The sequence below is a fragment of the Bubalus kerabau genome, chromosome 1 (assembly GCF_029407905.1).
Source record: "Bubalus kerabau isolate K-KA32 ecotype Philippines breed swamp buffalo chromosome 1, PCC_UOA_SB_1v2, whole genome shotgun sequence".
NCBI classification, from domain to species: Eukaryota; Metazoa; Chordata; class Mammalia; order Artiodactyla; family Bovidae; genus Bubalus; species Bubalus kerabau.
Window position 1 is genome coordinate 20,829,790 of NC_073624.1, and position 14,886 is coordinate 20,844,675.

At 41.9% G+C, this 14,886-nt stretch overlaps 1 protein-coding gene across 1 annotated transcript in view; it reads left to right on the plus strand.

Annotated features, from left to right (window-relative positions):
* Positions 1 to 12,378: 12,378 nt before the first annotated feature.
* A2ML1 (alpha-2-macroglobulin like 1) overlaps positions 12,379 to 14,886 on the plus strand; it is a 48,665-nt gene continuing 46,157 nt past the window's right edge. The window contains exons 1-3 of the mRNA XM_055570152.1: positions 12,379 to 12,443; positions 13,558 to 13,741; positions 14,246 to 14,408. Of these exons, the coding sequence (XP_055426127.1) occupies positions 12,379 to 12,443; positions 13,558 to 13,741; positions 14,246 to 14,408 (412 nt within the window). The remainder of the gene's footprint in view (positions 12,444 to 13,557; positions 13,742 to 14,245; positions 14,409 to 14,886) is intronic.

Genomic DNA, 14,886 nt, shown 5'->3' on the forward strand with positions numbered 1-14,886 from the left:
TCAAAAAGAGTGGCTTAATATAGATAAATCAGTGCCTCATAGACAAAATAATATGGTTATGACTGAAGAGGTTCCTGTCTTTCAAAATGGAAGATGTTCTTTCTTTTTGGCTTTGGTAAAGGATTTAAAGTTAAAAAGTAAGAGTGATAGGGCTTCTCCGGTGGCTCAGTGGCTAAGAATCCACCTGCCAGTCTTCCCTGATCCAGGAAGACCCTTCATCACACAGAGCATCCAGGCCTATGCTCCACACAAGAGAAGCCACCGCAGTGAGAAGCCCACTAGAGAGAAGCAACTGGAGAAAAGCCCGAGCAGCAATGAAGAGCCAGCATAGCAAACAATAAATAAATAAATAAATAAATAAAATTACATATAAAAAAAATTAAAGACCATAAACGTCCAGTGAGAACCTGTATGAAAGAGGTTCCCTGAAACTTCTCAGTCACATGCTGTATTCCTTTGACCTTTTCCTTTCAACTCTAACCCAGCCCACAGATTTGTCTTCTAAACAAGTATTATCAGTAGCATGCTTTAGATATTAAATCATTCCAGGGATGGAGAGGGAGCCCCCTGCAGTGGAAGCACAGATTCTTAACCACTGGACCACCAGAGAAGCCCCACAAGGCATTTCTTTAGTACTTTTTTCATTCATTATTCGACTTTTCATGTGTACGTTATGTTATGAAATATTTTCTTCGAAGTCAAAGAAAAGGTCTTCGAATACTTTCCCTATTATGTTTAACATGCTGAAGATGTCTTTTATATATAAATCAAATTCACACACACACACACAAACACGATTTACAGTTGGCTTATATGATTGTGGAAACATGTCCAAAATCTTTAGGTTCAGCTGGCAGACTGGACCCTATCTCCAAACATAGTCACACTCTGAGGTATTGACTGGGGATAGGGCTTCAGCATACAAATTTAGAGAGAGCGCAATTCATCCTATAACAGTGATCAATAGATATTTATTGGAAAAAAATCCTTCTCCTATGTATAATCTGAGCATGTGATGTCTCTGTTTCTCCTTTGCCTCTTGTAATAGGCACGTTCAGTTTTTTTTTCATGTCTTACTTCAGGAAACTAAATGTTAGTTCAGGTACTGTCGAAGCTTGGGTGAGGTTGCGTGGGAACCACATTTGCCCTGATGCATTCATATCTGAACTTTGACACATTACATCCTTTGCTAGAATGGATTTGGAAAAGAAAAGAGGTGAGCTTATAATTAGTCAAGAAGGGTGGAGGAGACACAGAAGCAAGCAAGGAGTGGCCCAGCCCCGGGCAGTTCCTCCCTGGTTTTTCCCCAAAAGCAGGACTTAAATTTAGTTAGTCCCTGCTCTCCAGAGGTAGTCTCAGCTCAGCAGACTAAGAGTGGGACAGAAACACACCCCTGTCTTCATTCTTCTTCTCAAATGAGGAGAGCAGAAACCTAGCTTGCTGAGAATACCATAGTACCAACATGTATCCTAGGAGACTAGCAAGCAAAGAAAGCTGGTCACATTTGGACAACGAAATTTTCAAAGAAAATGTTAGCAGATGGAGGATCAAAGAATATATGTGAAAAAGTGGAAATAACCTGAAAATGAGAAAGGAACATTCTGGAGCAGAAGGGTGTGGGATAAAATATAAAATATATAGAAAAGAATTGGGAATGCTGGGAGAACATAAATTTAAAAAATTCCCTGCACACCAGAACAAATTTTTTCCTTAGCTGTACTGAGTACTTGTCGTTTAGTCACTAAGTCGTGTCCAACTCTTTGTGACCCCATGGACTGCAGCATGCCAGGCTTCCCTGTCCTTCACTATCTCCCAGAATTTGCTCAAACTCCTGTCCATTGAGTCGGTGATGCCATCCAACCATTCATCCTTTGTCGTCCCTTTCTCTTCCTGCCCTCAATCTTTCCCAGCATCAGGGTCTTTTCCAATGAGTTGGCTCTTCGCATCAGATGGCCAAAGTGTTGGCGCTTCAGCTTCAGCATCAGTCCTTCCAATGAATATTCAGGATTGATTTCCTTTAGGATTGACTGATTTGACCTCCTTGCTGTCCAAGAGACTCTCAAGAGTTTTCTCCAGCACCACAATTTAAAGCATCAATTCTTCAGTGATCAGCCTTCTTTATGGTCCACCTCTCACATCTCTACATGACTACTGGAAAAACCACGGCTTTGACCATAAGGACCTTTGTCAGCAAAGTCATGTCTCTGCTTTTGAATACACTGTCTAGATTTGTCATAGCTTTTCTTCCCAGAAGCAAATGTCTTTTAATTTTGTGGCTGCAGTCACTGTCTGCAGTGATTTTGGAGCCCAGGAAAATGCAATCTGTCACTGTGTCCAGGTTCAATACATGTAATGTAGGGACTTCTCTGGCAGTCCAGTGGTTAAAACTTTGCCTCCCAATGCAGGGGTTGCAGGCTTGATTGGAAGACTAAGATGCCACATGCTGCATGGCCAAAAACAAGCAAACAAAATATACTTGTTGTGTAGATCAGCACCCCTCCCTAGCCTAGGCATTACTATGTTTTCATTGCACAGGCAATATTTTACTGGATATGCAGCTAAATCATTCTTACTTCTTACCCACCTCCATTCTCATTTTTCTTTTAGATCCACAGGATTAGAAGATGTTCAACAAAATCCCACAGTTAATGAATTTTATCTACTAAAATCAAAGGGCCAGAGTAAAAGATCATTGGCTGAAGAGAATGAAGGTGTATTTCTGGGATTTTAGAAAAGGAGAGAGAAGTAGACGTGGATAGTGGTGGGCTCTGACATCTTACAAAGGGAAGAAGTGGAGAAAAATTTAGAATCAGAAAATTCAAAGGAGGAGGAAAGAAGGAAGAGATACATACCAGAGGGATTATGATAAGCAGATTCTACAAGTTTCTTTCTTCATTATTTATTTATTCATTTTCAGCTGTGCTGGGTCTTTGTTGCTAGGCAAGGCTTTCTGTAGTTTTGGGGAGGGCGGGCTCCTCTCTGCTGTGGTGCAAAGGCTTCTTATTGCGGCTTCTCCTGCCGTGGGGTACAGTCCCTGGCATGCAGTAGTGTTCAGTGGTTGTCACACAGGCTTAGTTGCTCTGAGGCATGTGGGATCTTCCTGCACAGGGGACTGAACCCGTGTCCCCTGCACTGGCAGGCAGTTTCTCATCCACTGTGTCACCAGGGAAGTCCTCTTCATTTATTCATTTTCAGTCTCTTTGTTTTGACATGTTATAAAGTACCTTACTCCTATATTACAGCTCAGAATGAATTATTTTTTGCTTTTGGCAGTCATTTGTCTTTTAGAGTGATTTAAATTGATCTATATGCCTTTTATATTTTGATACCATATCCAGAGATCTGCATTTATTTGTGCAGTTTCTGTATGAGATCTTATTCTAGGAGTCAGCACAGTTTTTCTGTAAATGATGAGGAATAAATAATACAGGCTTTGCATGCCACATAGTCTCTTAATAATCCTTTAGACCTACTACAGCACAAAATAGCCACTGATAATATGTAAGCAAATGAATATTACTGTGTTCCAATAAAACTTTATTTGGAAAACCTGTGAAAGGCTGGATATGAACAGCAGGCCAGTTTGTCAACTCCTGTTTTATTTCTTCTGCCTTAATTAAGGACTCCGTTTAATGTTGTTTGTAGAATACATCTTCTGGCAATAAATTCTCTCAGCTTTTGTTTGTCTGGAAAAAACCTCTTTTCCCCCTTCCTTATTTAAAGATACATTTGCTGAGTACAGAATCCCCACCCCTTCTCCCTTCTTTTGATGCTTTGAAGATGTCAGTCCATTGTCTTCTGGATAATTATGTTTTTCAAGAAGAGTTTGCTGTAATTCTGACCTTTGTTTTTTTAATATGCAATATATATATATATATATATATATATATATATTTTTTTTTTTTTTTTTTCCTCCGCTTTGGCCACCTCCAGGACTCCCTATTTATCTCTAGTTTAGAGAAGTTTGAACATGATGGGTTAGGTGTGTTTTATTTTGGCATTTATCTTGCTGTGATTCTTGGATTTAGTATTTGATGCTTTTCATTATTTGGAAAACTCATCTGTTATCCCTTCAAACATTTCTTCGCTTGTTTTTTTTCTCTTCCCCTAGGATTCTAATAACATGTACATTAAACGATTTGATATTGTCCCACAGCGCTTGGATACTCTGTTCAATTTGTTTGTCCTCTTTTTTTCTTGATGTTTCAGTTTGGGTAATTCCTATTGACTCATTTCAAGAGTAGAAATTGATTTATTATTTCCTCAGCTCTGTCAGGTTTACTAATGAGCCTTTAAGAGGAGTTGCTCATCTCTGATACCATAGTTTTTATTTTCAGTATTTTTATCTTTTATCACTTATGTCTTTCTTTTAGAATCCCCTATCTGTTCATAGATGCTGTCCACCTTTATCATTACATCTCTTTAAAAATTACTTATTTTTTTGGCTGCACTGGACCTTAGTGCGGCACGTGGGATACAGTCCCCTGACTAGTGATCGAACCCAGTTCTCTTGTGTTGGGAGCTCAGAGTCCTAGCCACTGGACCACCAGGAGGTCCTTATCATTAGATCTTTTATGAAATTTCTCCTAGCCATTTTAACTTCCCTCTTTGATATTACTAACACGCAGATCACCTCTGAACCTGGTTCTGTCAATTGTTTTGTATTGAGAAGGCAGGGGGTTTGTCTTCTTTGTTCTTCTTCTTTTGATAGATAGTATAATTTTTAAAAATATTTATTATTTTTATTTATTTGTTTGACCAGGTCTTAGTTGGCCAGGTCTTGGTTGTGGTATGTGGAATTTAGTTCCCTGAGCAAGGATGGAACCTAGGTCCTGTGCATTAGGAGCACAGAGTATTAACTCCTGGACCATCAAGGAAGTCCAGATCATATAACTCTTGATTGAATGCCAGACATCTTGTGTAGAATAGGAGAGATTTACGTAAATACTATTTGTGCCTCTTCCCAGGCAGTTTAGCTTGGTGGATGGAACCATCTAGTTAAAAGGTGAGGTGGAATTAGGTTTTGCTGTTGCCAAGATTACTTCTAGAGCACCATAATTTTCAAATTCCTCTTATGGTGTCTTAGGCTTAGGGTGGGGTCTGAAATGATGGAAAGATTTCTCAATGTTTGTTCTCCACCCTCAATTCTCAACATTCTTTATATACCTTGTAGGCTTATACAGAAGTAGTTTCTCTCCTGGTTCTTGCTCCTCTGCCAGTGGCAGATGCTACTACTCATTACTTGGTGCTTAGATAGCTTTTATATACCCGGGCCCTGGACAATGAGGTTTCTCAGCATTCCTGCCTACCTCTGCTTTCTGTCTGTGGCAGGTCTTGTGTGGGAAGGATTTTCTTGCCCCTCCCTTGGTTTTAGGAGATCTCTGAAAGCACTGGCAGGACTTTCCTGGTGGTCCAGTGGTTAAGAATCTGCTTGCCAATGCAGGGGCAAGCAGCATTCAATCCCTGATCTGGAAAGTAACATGCTATGTGCCTCAGAGCAACTGGGCCTGTGTGCCACGACTACTGAAGCCTGGGTGCCCTGGAACATGAGCTCTGCAACGAGAGAAGTCACCACAATGAGCCCTTGCTTGCCACAACTAGAGAAAACCCACATGCAGCAATGAAGACCCAGTGCAGCCAAAAATGAATAACATACATATATACATACATGCATAATGAATGAAAACACTGGCACAGAACTCTCCACCACTGAGGACTGTTTCTTTTCCCTCCCCAGGATAGATTTTTTTCCCCCTTATTCCTTCTGTTGGAAACAGTGGGGTTTTGCTGTTCCTCCTCAGAGGCTTAAGACTTTTGAGAGAGGAGTAAAGGGAGCTGGCCCTTTCAGGCGGAGATAGATAATGTTGTCCTCTATGCCTATACTACTCAGTGAGCCTTACTTTACTCTGTCATCCTCACTTAGTGTTTCTTGTGAGCACCTGGTCAAAGTCTTGGGAAAGAATCTGTGAGTAAATACAAGTTCCCTTCCTTCTTTGGCACACAGAGAATTTTCTTGGGAGTTACTCAAGCCCACAGTTCAGTTCAGTTCAGTTCAGTCGCTTAGTCGTGCCTGACTCTTTGGGACCCATGGACTGCAGCACGCCAGGCTTCCCTGTCTATCACCAATTCCCAGAGTTTATTCAAACTCATGTCCATTGAGTCGGTGATGCCATCCAACCATCTCATCCTCTTTCATCCCCTTCTCCTCCCCGATTCAGTCTTTCCCAACATCAGGGTCTTTTCAAATGAGTCAGTTCTTTGCATCAGGTGGCCAAAGTATGGGAGTTTCAGCTTCAACATCAGTCCTTCCAATGAATATTCAGGACTGATTTCCTTTAGGATGGACTTGTTGGATCTCCTTGCAGTCCAAGGGACTCTCAAGAGTCTTCTCCAACACCACAGTTCAAAAGCAGCAATTCTTCAGTGCTCAGCTTTCTTTATAATCCAACTCTCACATCTGTACATGACTACTGGAAAAACGATAGCTTTACCTAAATGGACCTTTGTTGGCAAAGTAATGTCTCTGCTTTTCAATATGCTGTCTAGGTTGGTTATAGCTTTTCTTCCAAGAAGCAAGCATCTCTTAACTTCATGGCTGTAGTCACCATCTGCAGTGATTTTGGAGCCCTCCAAAATAAAGTCTGTCACTGTTTCCACTGTTTCTCCATCTATTTGCTGTGAAGTGATGGGACCAGATGCCATGATTTTAATTTTCTGAATGCTGAATTTTAAGCCAACTTTTTCACTCTCCTCTTTCACTTTCATCAAGAGGCTCTTTAGTTCTTCATTTTTTGCCATAAGGGTGGTGTTATCATCTGCATATCCGAGGTTATTGATATTTTTCCCGGTAATCTTGATTCCAGGTTGTGCTTCGTCCAGCCCAGCGTAAGCAGGGTGACAATATACAGCCTTGACGTACTCCTTTCCTGATTTGGAATGAATCTTTTGTTCCATGTCCAATTCTAACTGTTGCTTCCTGACCTGCATATAGGTTTCTCAAGAGGCAGGTCAGGTGGTCTGGTATTCCCATCTCTTTCAGAATTTTCCACAGTTTATTATGATCCACACAGTCAAAGGCTTTGGCATAGTCAATAAAGCAGAAGTACATGCTTTTCTGGAACTCTCTTGCTTTTTCGATGATCTAACGGATGTTGGCAATTTGATCTCTGGTTCCTCGGCCTTTCTAAATCCAGCTTGAACATCTGGAAGTTCATGATTCATGTACTGTTGAAGCCTGGCTTGGAGAATTTTGAGCATTACTTTACTAGCGTGTGAGATCAGTGCAATTGTGTGGTAGTTTGAGCATTCTTTGGCATTGCCTTTCTTTGGGATTGGAATGAAAACTGACCTTTTCCAGTCCTGTGGCCACTGCTGAGTTTTCCAAATTTGCTGGCATATTGAGTGCAGCACTTTCACAGCATCATCTTTTAGGATTTGAAATAGCTCAACTGGAATTCCATCACCTCCACTAGCTTTATTCATAGTGATGCTTCCTAAGGCCCACTGGACTTCGCATTCCAGGATGTCTGGCTCTACGTGAGTGATCACACCATCGTGGTTATCTGGGTCATGAAGATTTTTTTTGTGTAGTTCTTGTGTGTATTCTTGCCACATCTTAACATCTTTTGCTTCCGTTAGGTTCATACAATTTTTGTCCTTTATTGTACCCATTTTTGCTTAAAATGCTCCCTTGGTATCTAATTTTCTTGAAGAGATATCTAGTCTTTCCCATTCTATTGTTTTCCTCTATTTCTTTGCACTGATCACTGAAGAAGGCTTTCTTATTTCTCCTTGCTATTCTTTGGAACTCTGCATTCAAAGGGGTATATCTTTCCTTTTCTCTTTTGCCTTTCACTTCTCTTCTTTTCACAGCTATTTGTAAGACCTCCTCAGACAACTATTTTGCCCTTTTGCATTTCTTTTTCTTGGGGATGGTCTTGATCCCTGCCACCTGTACAGTGTGACAAACCTTCATCCATAGTTCTTCAGGCACTCTGTCTATCAGATCTAATCCCTTGAATCTATTCCTCACTTCCACTATATAATTGTAAGGGATTTGATTTAGATCATACCTGAATGGTCTAGTGGTTTTCCCTACTTTCTTCAATTTAAGTCTGAATTTGGCAATAAGGAGTTCATGATCTGAGCCACAGTCAGCTCCTGGTCTTGTTTTTTGCTGACTGTATAGAGTTTCTCCATCTTTGGCTGCAAAGAATATAATCAGTCTGATTTTAGTTTTGACCATCTGGTGATGTCCATGTGTAGAGTCTTCTCTTGTGTTGTTGGAAGAGGGTGTTTGCTATGACCAGTATGTTCTCTTGGCAAAACTCTATTAGCCTTTGCTCTGCTTCATTCTGTACTCCAAGGCCAAATTTGCCTGTTACTCCAGGTGTTTCTTGACTTCCTACTTTTGCATTCCAGTCCCCTATAATGAAAAGGACATCTTTTTGGGGTTCTAAAAGGTCTTGTAGGGCTTCATAGAACCGTTCAACTTCAGCTTCTTCAGCGTTACTGGTTGGGGCATAGGCTTGGATCACCGTGATATTGAATGGTTTACCTTGGAAATGAACAGAGATCATTCTGTTGTTTTTGAGATTGCATCCGTGTACTACATTTCGGACTCTTTTATTGACTATGATGGCTACTGCATTTCTTCTAAGGGATTCTTGCCCAAAGTAGTAGATATAATGGTCATCTGAGTTAAATTCACCCATTCCAGTCCATTTTAGTTCTCTGATTTCTAAAATGTCAATGTTCACTCTTGCCATGTTCTGTGATCAGGGAGATGGCACTCAAGCCCACATAGGCCTTTAATAGTTAATGTGAGTGAGTGAGTGAGTGAAAAGTCACTAAGTTGTGTCCGACTCTCTGCGACCCCATGGACTACACAATCCATGGAATTCTCCAGGCCAGAATACTGGAGTGGGTAGCCTTTTCCTTCTCCAGGGGATCTGCCCAACCCAGGGATTGAACCCAGGTCTCCTGCATTGCACACAGATTCTTTACCAGCTGAGCCACAAGGGAAGCCCAAGAATATTGGAGTGAGTAGCCTATCCCTTCTCCAGCAGATCTTCCCGACCTAGGAATCAAACCAGGGTCTCCTGAATTGCAGAAGGATTATTTACCAACTGAGCTACTAGGGAAAGTTCATTATAAAACTTCAGCTGGTCCAGAATCTGGCTGCCAGTGTAGGGGACATGGGTTCAGTTTCTGGTCCAGGAAGATTCCACATGCTGCAGACATACTAAATCCGGATGCCCCAACTACTGAAGCCCTCATGTTTTGGAGACCATGCTCTGCAGCAAGGGAGGGCAAAGCCATGAGAAGCCAGGCACTGCACCAAAGAATGGCTCCCGATCACTAGAACTAGACCAGATCACATGCACAGCAATGAAGGCCCAGTGCAGCCAAAAATAAATAAATACATAAAATGAAAATAAAAACGTTTAGCTGTATTATTCTTACTGCTTCTATGATGGCTCCAGTACTTCCCATGTACTGACACAGATGAAACATCCCATCTTTGCTCTGGAGGAACTGCGCCTCCTTAGGTTTCCAGCTGTTTAGTTGACCTAACTTTGACTCAGCTCTCTGATTCAACTTTTTGGTTCAAGAGAAGCTGTGATCTTGCAGTTTGTTTTGCTTTTCATCACTGGCATTTTTGCAACCATAGAGGAAGTGGAAATTTCTAAAAATTAATTGTCTTGTTATTTCTTCCCTCCACCCCTTCAATTAGTATTACAAATGATTCTCTTTGTCACAAAAGCATTATTTTAAATAGCTGAACTGTATTAATTTATATTACTATGGCAATGTTTTCAACCAAACTCATATTATTGGGCATTATAATAGACTTCATATTTTTTCCCCCAGCATCTTTACCCCAACCCTCTTCTTTCTTTAGAGGGTTTTTCGTCTCAAAGTCCATGTGGTTCGATGGGGCTGTCAATCACAGTAAGCCATAATGCTGGTCTCAGAATGACCCAAGAACTCCCTATCATGGTATAAGTAAGCAAGTAAGTAAGTTCAGTTGTGTCTGACTCTTTTGCAACCCCATGGACTGTAGCCCACCAGGCTCCTCTGTCCATGGAATTCTCCAGGTAAGAATACTTGGGTGGGTAGCCATCCCCTTCTCCAGGGGACCTTCCTGACCCAGATACTGAACCTACGTCTCCTGCATTGCAGGCATATTCTTTACTATTAGTGCCACTTGGGAAGCCCTATCATAGTATCCTGGCTACAATAGTTGATTCAGAAATGAGTGTGTGAAACTCAAGGAACAAAATCTTTCTTTAGAAATTTATATAACTTAGATGAAAATTTTTGTCCACTGAAATCCTAGAGCTGAAGGAATATGGATTGAGGACGTGCAGTTGCCATCTTCCTCATCACTTAAAGGAAATCCTCTGTGTGGCAGGAGATGAGCAAATAAGATGGAAAAATTGGGGGTGCGGGAAATGAATCCTGGCAGCATCGAGGCTCCAATCCCAGGCCATAAAGTTTTCAGAGTTTCTCTGGTTCAGTTCTTTCTTTTTTTTAAAAAATATTTTTATTTGTTTATTTTTCTGGGTCTTAGTTGCTCAGGATGTTTGATCTTTGTTACTGCTTGCAGGTTGGACTATAAAGAAAGTTGAGAGCTGAAGAATTGATGCTTTTGAACTGTGGCATTGGAGAAGACTCTTGAGAGTCCCTTGGACTGCAAGGAGATCCAACAAGTCCATCCTAAAGGAGATCAGTTCTGAATATTCATTGGAAGGACTGACGCTAAAGCTGAAACTCCCATACTTTGGCCACCTGATGCGAAGAACTGATTCATTTGAAAAGACCCTGATGCTGGGAAAGATTGAAGGCAGGAGGAGAAGGAGACAACAGAGGATGAGATGGTTGGATGGCATCTCTGACTCAGTGGACACGAATTTGAGTAAACTCTGGGAGTTGGTGATGGATAGAGGTCGCACATGACTGAGCAACTTCACTTTCACTTTTCACTTTCATGCATTGAAGGAGGAAATGGCAACCCACTCCAGTATTCTTGCCTGGAGAATCCCAGGGACAGGGGAGCCTGGTGGGCTGCCGTCTATGGGGTTGCACAGAGTTGGACACGACTGAAGCGACTTAGCAGCAGGAGCAGCAGCAGAGGCCTGACGTGCTGCAGTCTATGGGGTCACAGAGTTAGACACGACTGAGTGACTAAACTGAACTGAACTGAACTGAACTACTGCTTGCAGGATCTTTAGTTACTGCATCTGGGATCTAGTTCCCTGAGCAGAGATTGAACCTGGCCCTGTGCATTGGGAGCATGGAGTCTTAGCCATTTGACCACCAGGGAAGTTCTCATTCTTTCTTTATGTCTGAAAAGTGTGAGCTACTCAGTCATGTCTAACTCTTGGTGACCCAATGGACCATAGCTTGCCAGGCTACTCTGTCCATGGATTTTTCCAGGCAAGAATACTGGAGTGGGTAGCCATTCCCTTCTCCCAGGAATATTCTCAATCCCAGGATTGAACCTGTGTCCCCCGCATTGCAGGCAGATTCTTTACCATCTGAACCACCAGGAAAACCCTTTTTTTTATGTGTTATTCTCCCCAGTTATTAAAAACTCTTTTTTGTTTAAGTAGGCTTGATTCAGGTTGGTCACTGGTGTTAGAAAGTATCCTAACTAATTTATACTTTAGGTGGCTTTCAAGTCTTGCCATTGTAAAGAGCACTGGGAAGAAACTCAGTGGATATATTTTCTGCATACATGTCTGCTCTAGTTTCCCATAAAAATATGTTCCGAGAATAAGAGTCATTGAGTCAAAGAATATGCAAAGCAGTGAGGCTCTTGACCAGTATTGTGAAATTGCTCTCTGAAAGATTGTCCAGTTTATATTTTCTCTATGGTGGATATAGTTTCCTGTTTTCATACAGTCATGATAGTTGTGAATAGTATTAAAAAAAAAATCCACCATTAGGTAAACGCCTACTGCTTTGAATTGATACTGCTCCTGTGATTCCAAATACGTCTTAATAGAATAATAAGAAGAGGAAAAAAAAAAGATCAAATGTGAATGGGAATTTGGAAAGAAATCAGAAGGAAAGGGAAGGACCTCAAATGTGTTCTGAGAGGTTTACTGCTGTGAATACATCAACCCTGGTTTTTCCCCTAAACAGGTTTTTGAAACTGGCTGAGCCAGTATGAATGTTTCAGGGAGAAATAAATTTTAAGACGTGAATAGAAGCCCTACCCTGGTATACCACCTCTGCCTGAGGCCCCAAAAGATGATTGGCTGTGGCATCCTCATTGCTCCACATCCTACCTGGGGGGTAGCATATATATGCTACAGGGGGTGAGCCAACCTCTGGCTCCTGCTCCTGAGGACTCTGTCACCCACAAAGATGTGGGCTCAGCTCCTTCTAGGAATATTAGCCCTGTTGCCAGCCTCGGCAGGACAATTTCTCCCGTAAGTGCTTGGTGTGTCACGGTTGATTTAGGGCAGGTAGAGTCTTCGTCCATCTTTCTAAGACAACTACAGTGGGGCAGGAGATAACTTTTTGTTTATTTTAATGCCCTTTCATCTTTTTCTTTCTTTGGTTTTATTTCTCCTTTACCCAGAGAGAAAAGCTAAGATGCCAAGAAGAAACTTTAAAAAATATGATAATATCAAAATATAGTAGCCTCCCACTGCCCTGATCTCTGTTGTTCTGGTTGTTCAGTTCTTGTTGCTCTTTCTTTATGTCTGAAAAGGGAAAGTGTGAGTCACTCAGTCATGTCCAACTCTTTGTGACCCCATGGACTGCAGCACTCCAGGCTTCCCTGTCCTTCACCATCTCCTGGAGCTTGCTCAAACTCATGTCTGTTGAGTTGGTGATGCCATCCAACCATCTCAACCTCTCCTTCTCTTCCTGCCCTCAATCTTTCCCAACATCAGGGTCTTTTCCATTGGGTTGGCTCTTCGCATCAGGTGGCCAAAATATTGGAGCTTCAGCTTCAGCATCAGTCCTTCCAATGAATATTCTGGATTGATTTCTTTTAGGATTGACTTCCTTTAGGATTGACTGGTTTGATCTGCTTGCAGATCCCAAATGGAACTTACTTCCTCCTTGGTACCCTGGGCCTAGGTTCTCCATGGTGGCCTATGGTAGGGGGGTGGGGGGAAGGGTGTGAGTATAAGGCTGAGTTATTTGTTATTTTTCTCCTTCTCCCTTATAGAAAATAAGGGTCATAATGGCAGGTGCTTTGTCTCTTTAATTCATTGCTACATGCTGAATACTCAGGAGAGGGATTAATTAATTTTTCATTGAATAGATGAGTCATTGCTCCCCTGAAATCCTTTTGCTTCTTTAGTAGAAGTGTAGTTCTGATAGCTTAGATGGTAAAGAATCCACCTGCAATGCAGGAAACCTACATACGATCCCTGGGTCGGGAGGATCCCCTGGAGAAGGGCATGGCTACCCACTCCAGTATTCTTGCCTGGAGAATCCCATGGACAGAGGAGCCTGGTGGGCTACAGTCATGGGGTTGCAAAGAGCCAGAGAGACAGTTAGTGACCAACACTTTTTCTCTTTCTTTAGTAGAAACTATCTGGTGGCATTGCCAGCCCATCTTAAGTTCCCCTCTACTCAGAGGGTTTGCTTGGATCTGAGTCCTGGGTACAACAATGTAAAATTCACTGTTACTCTGGAGACCAAGGGCAAGACTCACACATTGCTGCAACAGTTTGGACTAAAGACGAGACACTTACACTGCTCGTCCTTTTTGGTAAGTACAGGCCTAGCCCAACTCTCATCCTCAGTTTTCCTATTCTCCTCCATGGATGCACTATAATTTGTCTTTAAGTATGTTTTTTGTTATCTTACGTTTTGCCATGGCTTCTAAACTCATCTCTCATCAACTTCAATTCCTGGCCATACTTCTGATATTATTCTCTGGAAACTTTTTTTTCTTTCTTTAAAAAAAATTTTTTTTTAAATTACAGAAATGTATGATAACACATTTACAGGTGACTTGGAAAGTACAGAACAAAGTTACATAGAGTTCCACTAAATATTACAATTATTTAAGTAGATAAATTAAGATTTTTACTTGGAATTTTAATATCAGACTTCTGGCAACTTTTTCATGACTTCAACCTTGCCACTTCCATCAACTCATTCCTTTCCTTTTACTCTCTCTCTCTTGGGTTAAGACTAGCTGGTTCTGTCCTTCCCCCACCACACCCCCAGTCTCCTGCTCCTCTCCAGAGCTCTCCCCTGTCTTGGCCAGGTACCACTTCCTTCTGGTGGCACAGAAGAAGTAGCCACCGTCCGGGTGAGAGGAGTTGGACATAATGTCTACTTTGAGGAGAAGAAAAAGGTTCTGATTCAGAGGCAGCAGAATGGCATCTTTATACAAACTGACAAACCTATCTACAGCCCAGGGCAGGAAGGTAAGAGGCACACAGGTGGGATGAGACAAAAGCCAGGGAGTATCTTCACACATTCTTAGAGGGGCTTTGCGGATTGGTGGTAGCCCCATGGACCAAGGAAAGAGATGGAGGGATGGAGGAAGCCTGGAGGGATAAAGGGTTATAGGTGCTGCATGCAGACAGTGCTGTACAAGCAAAAGAGTAGTGGGTGGAGCTGCTACTGTGCGTGTGTGTGTGTAAAACAAAATACAGGGAATTCCCTGGCAGTCTAGTGGTTAAGACTCCGCATTCTCACTACTGTGGGTCCAGGTTCAATCCCTGGCTGGAGAACTAAGATCCTACAAGACCCACTGCATGGCCAAAAAATTCCCAGTAAATAAGTAAAACAAAATACAGATTTCTCCTGGAAAGGAATTTGGCGGGTGTAACTGGATTGCTTGGTCTCATAGCAAGCTGCCTGTGTAAGAATCAGAAAACAATCAAGGGCATTTGGCCCAAG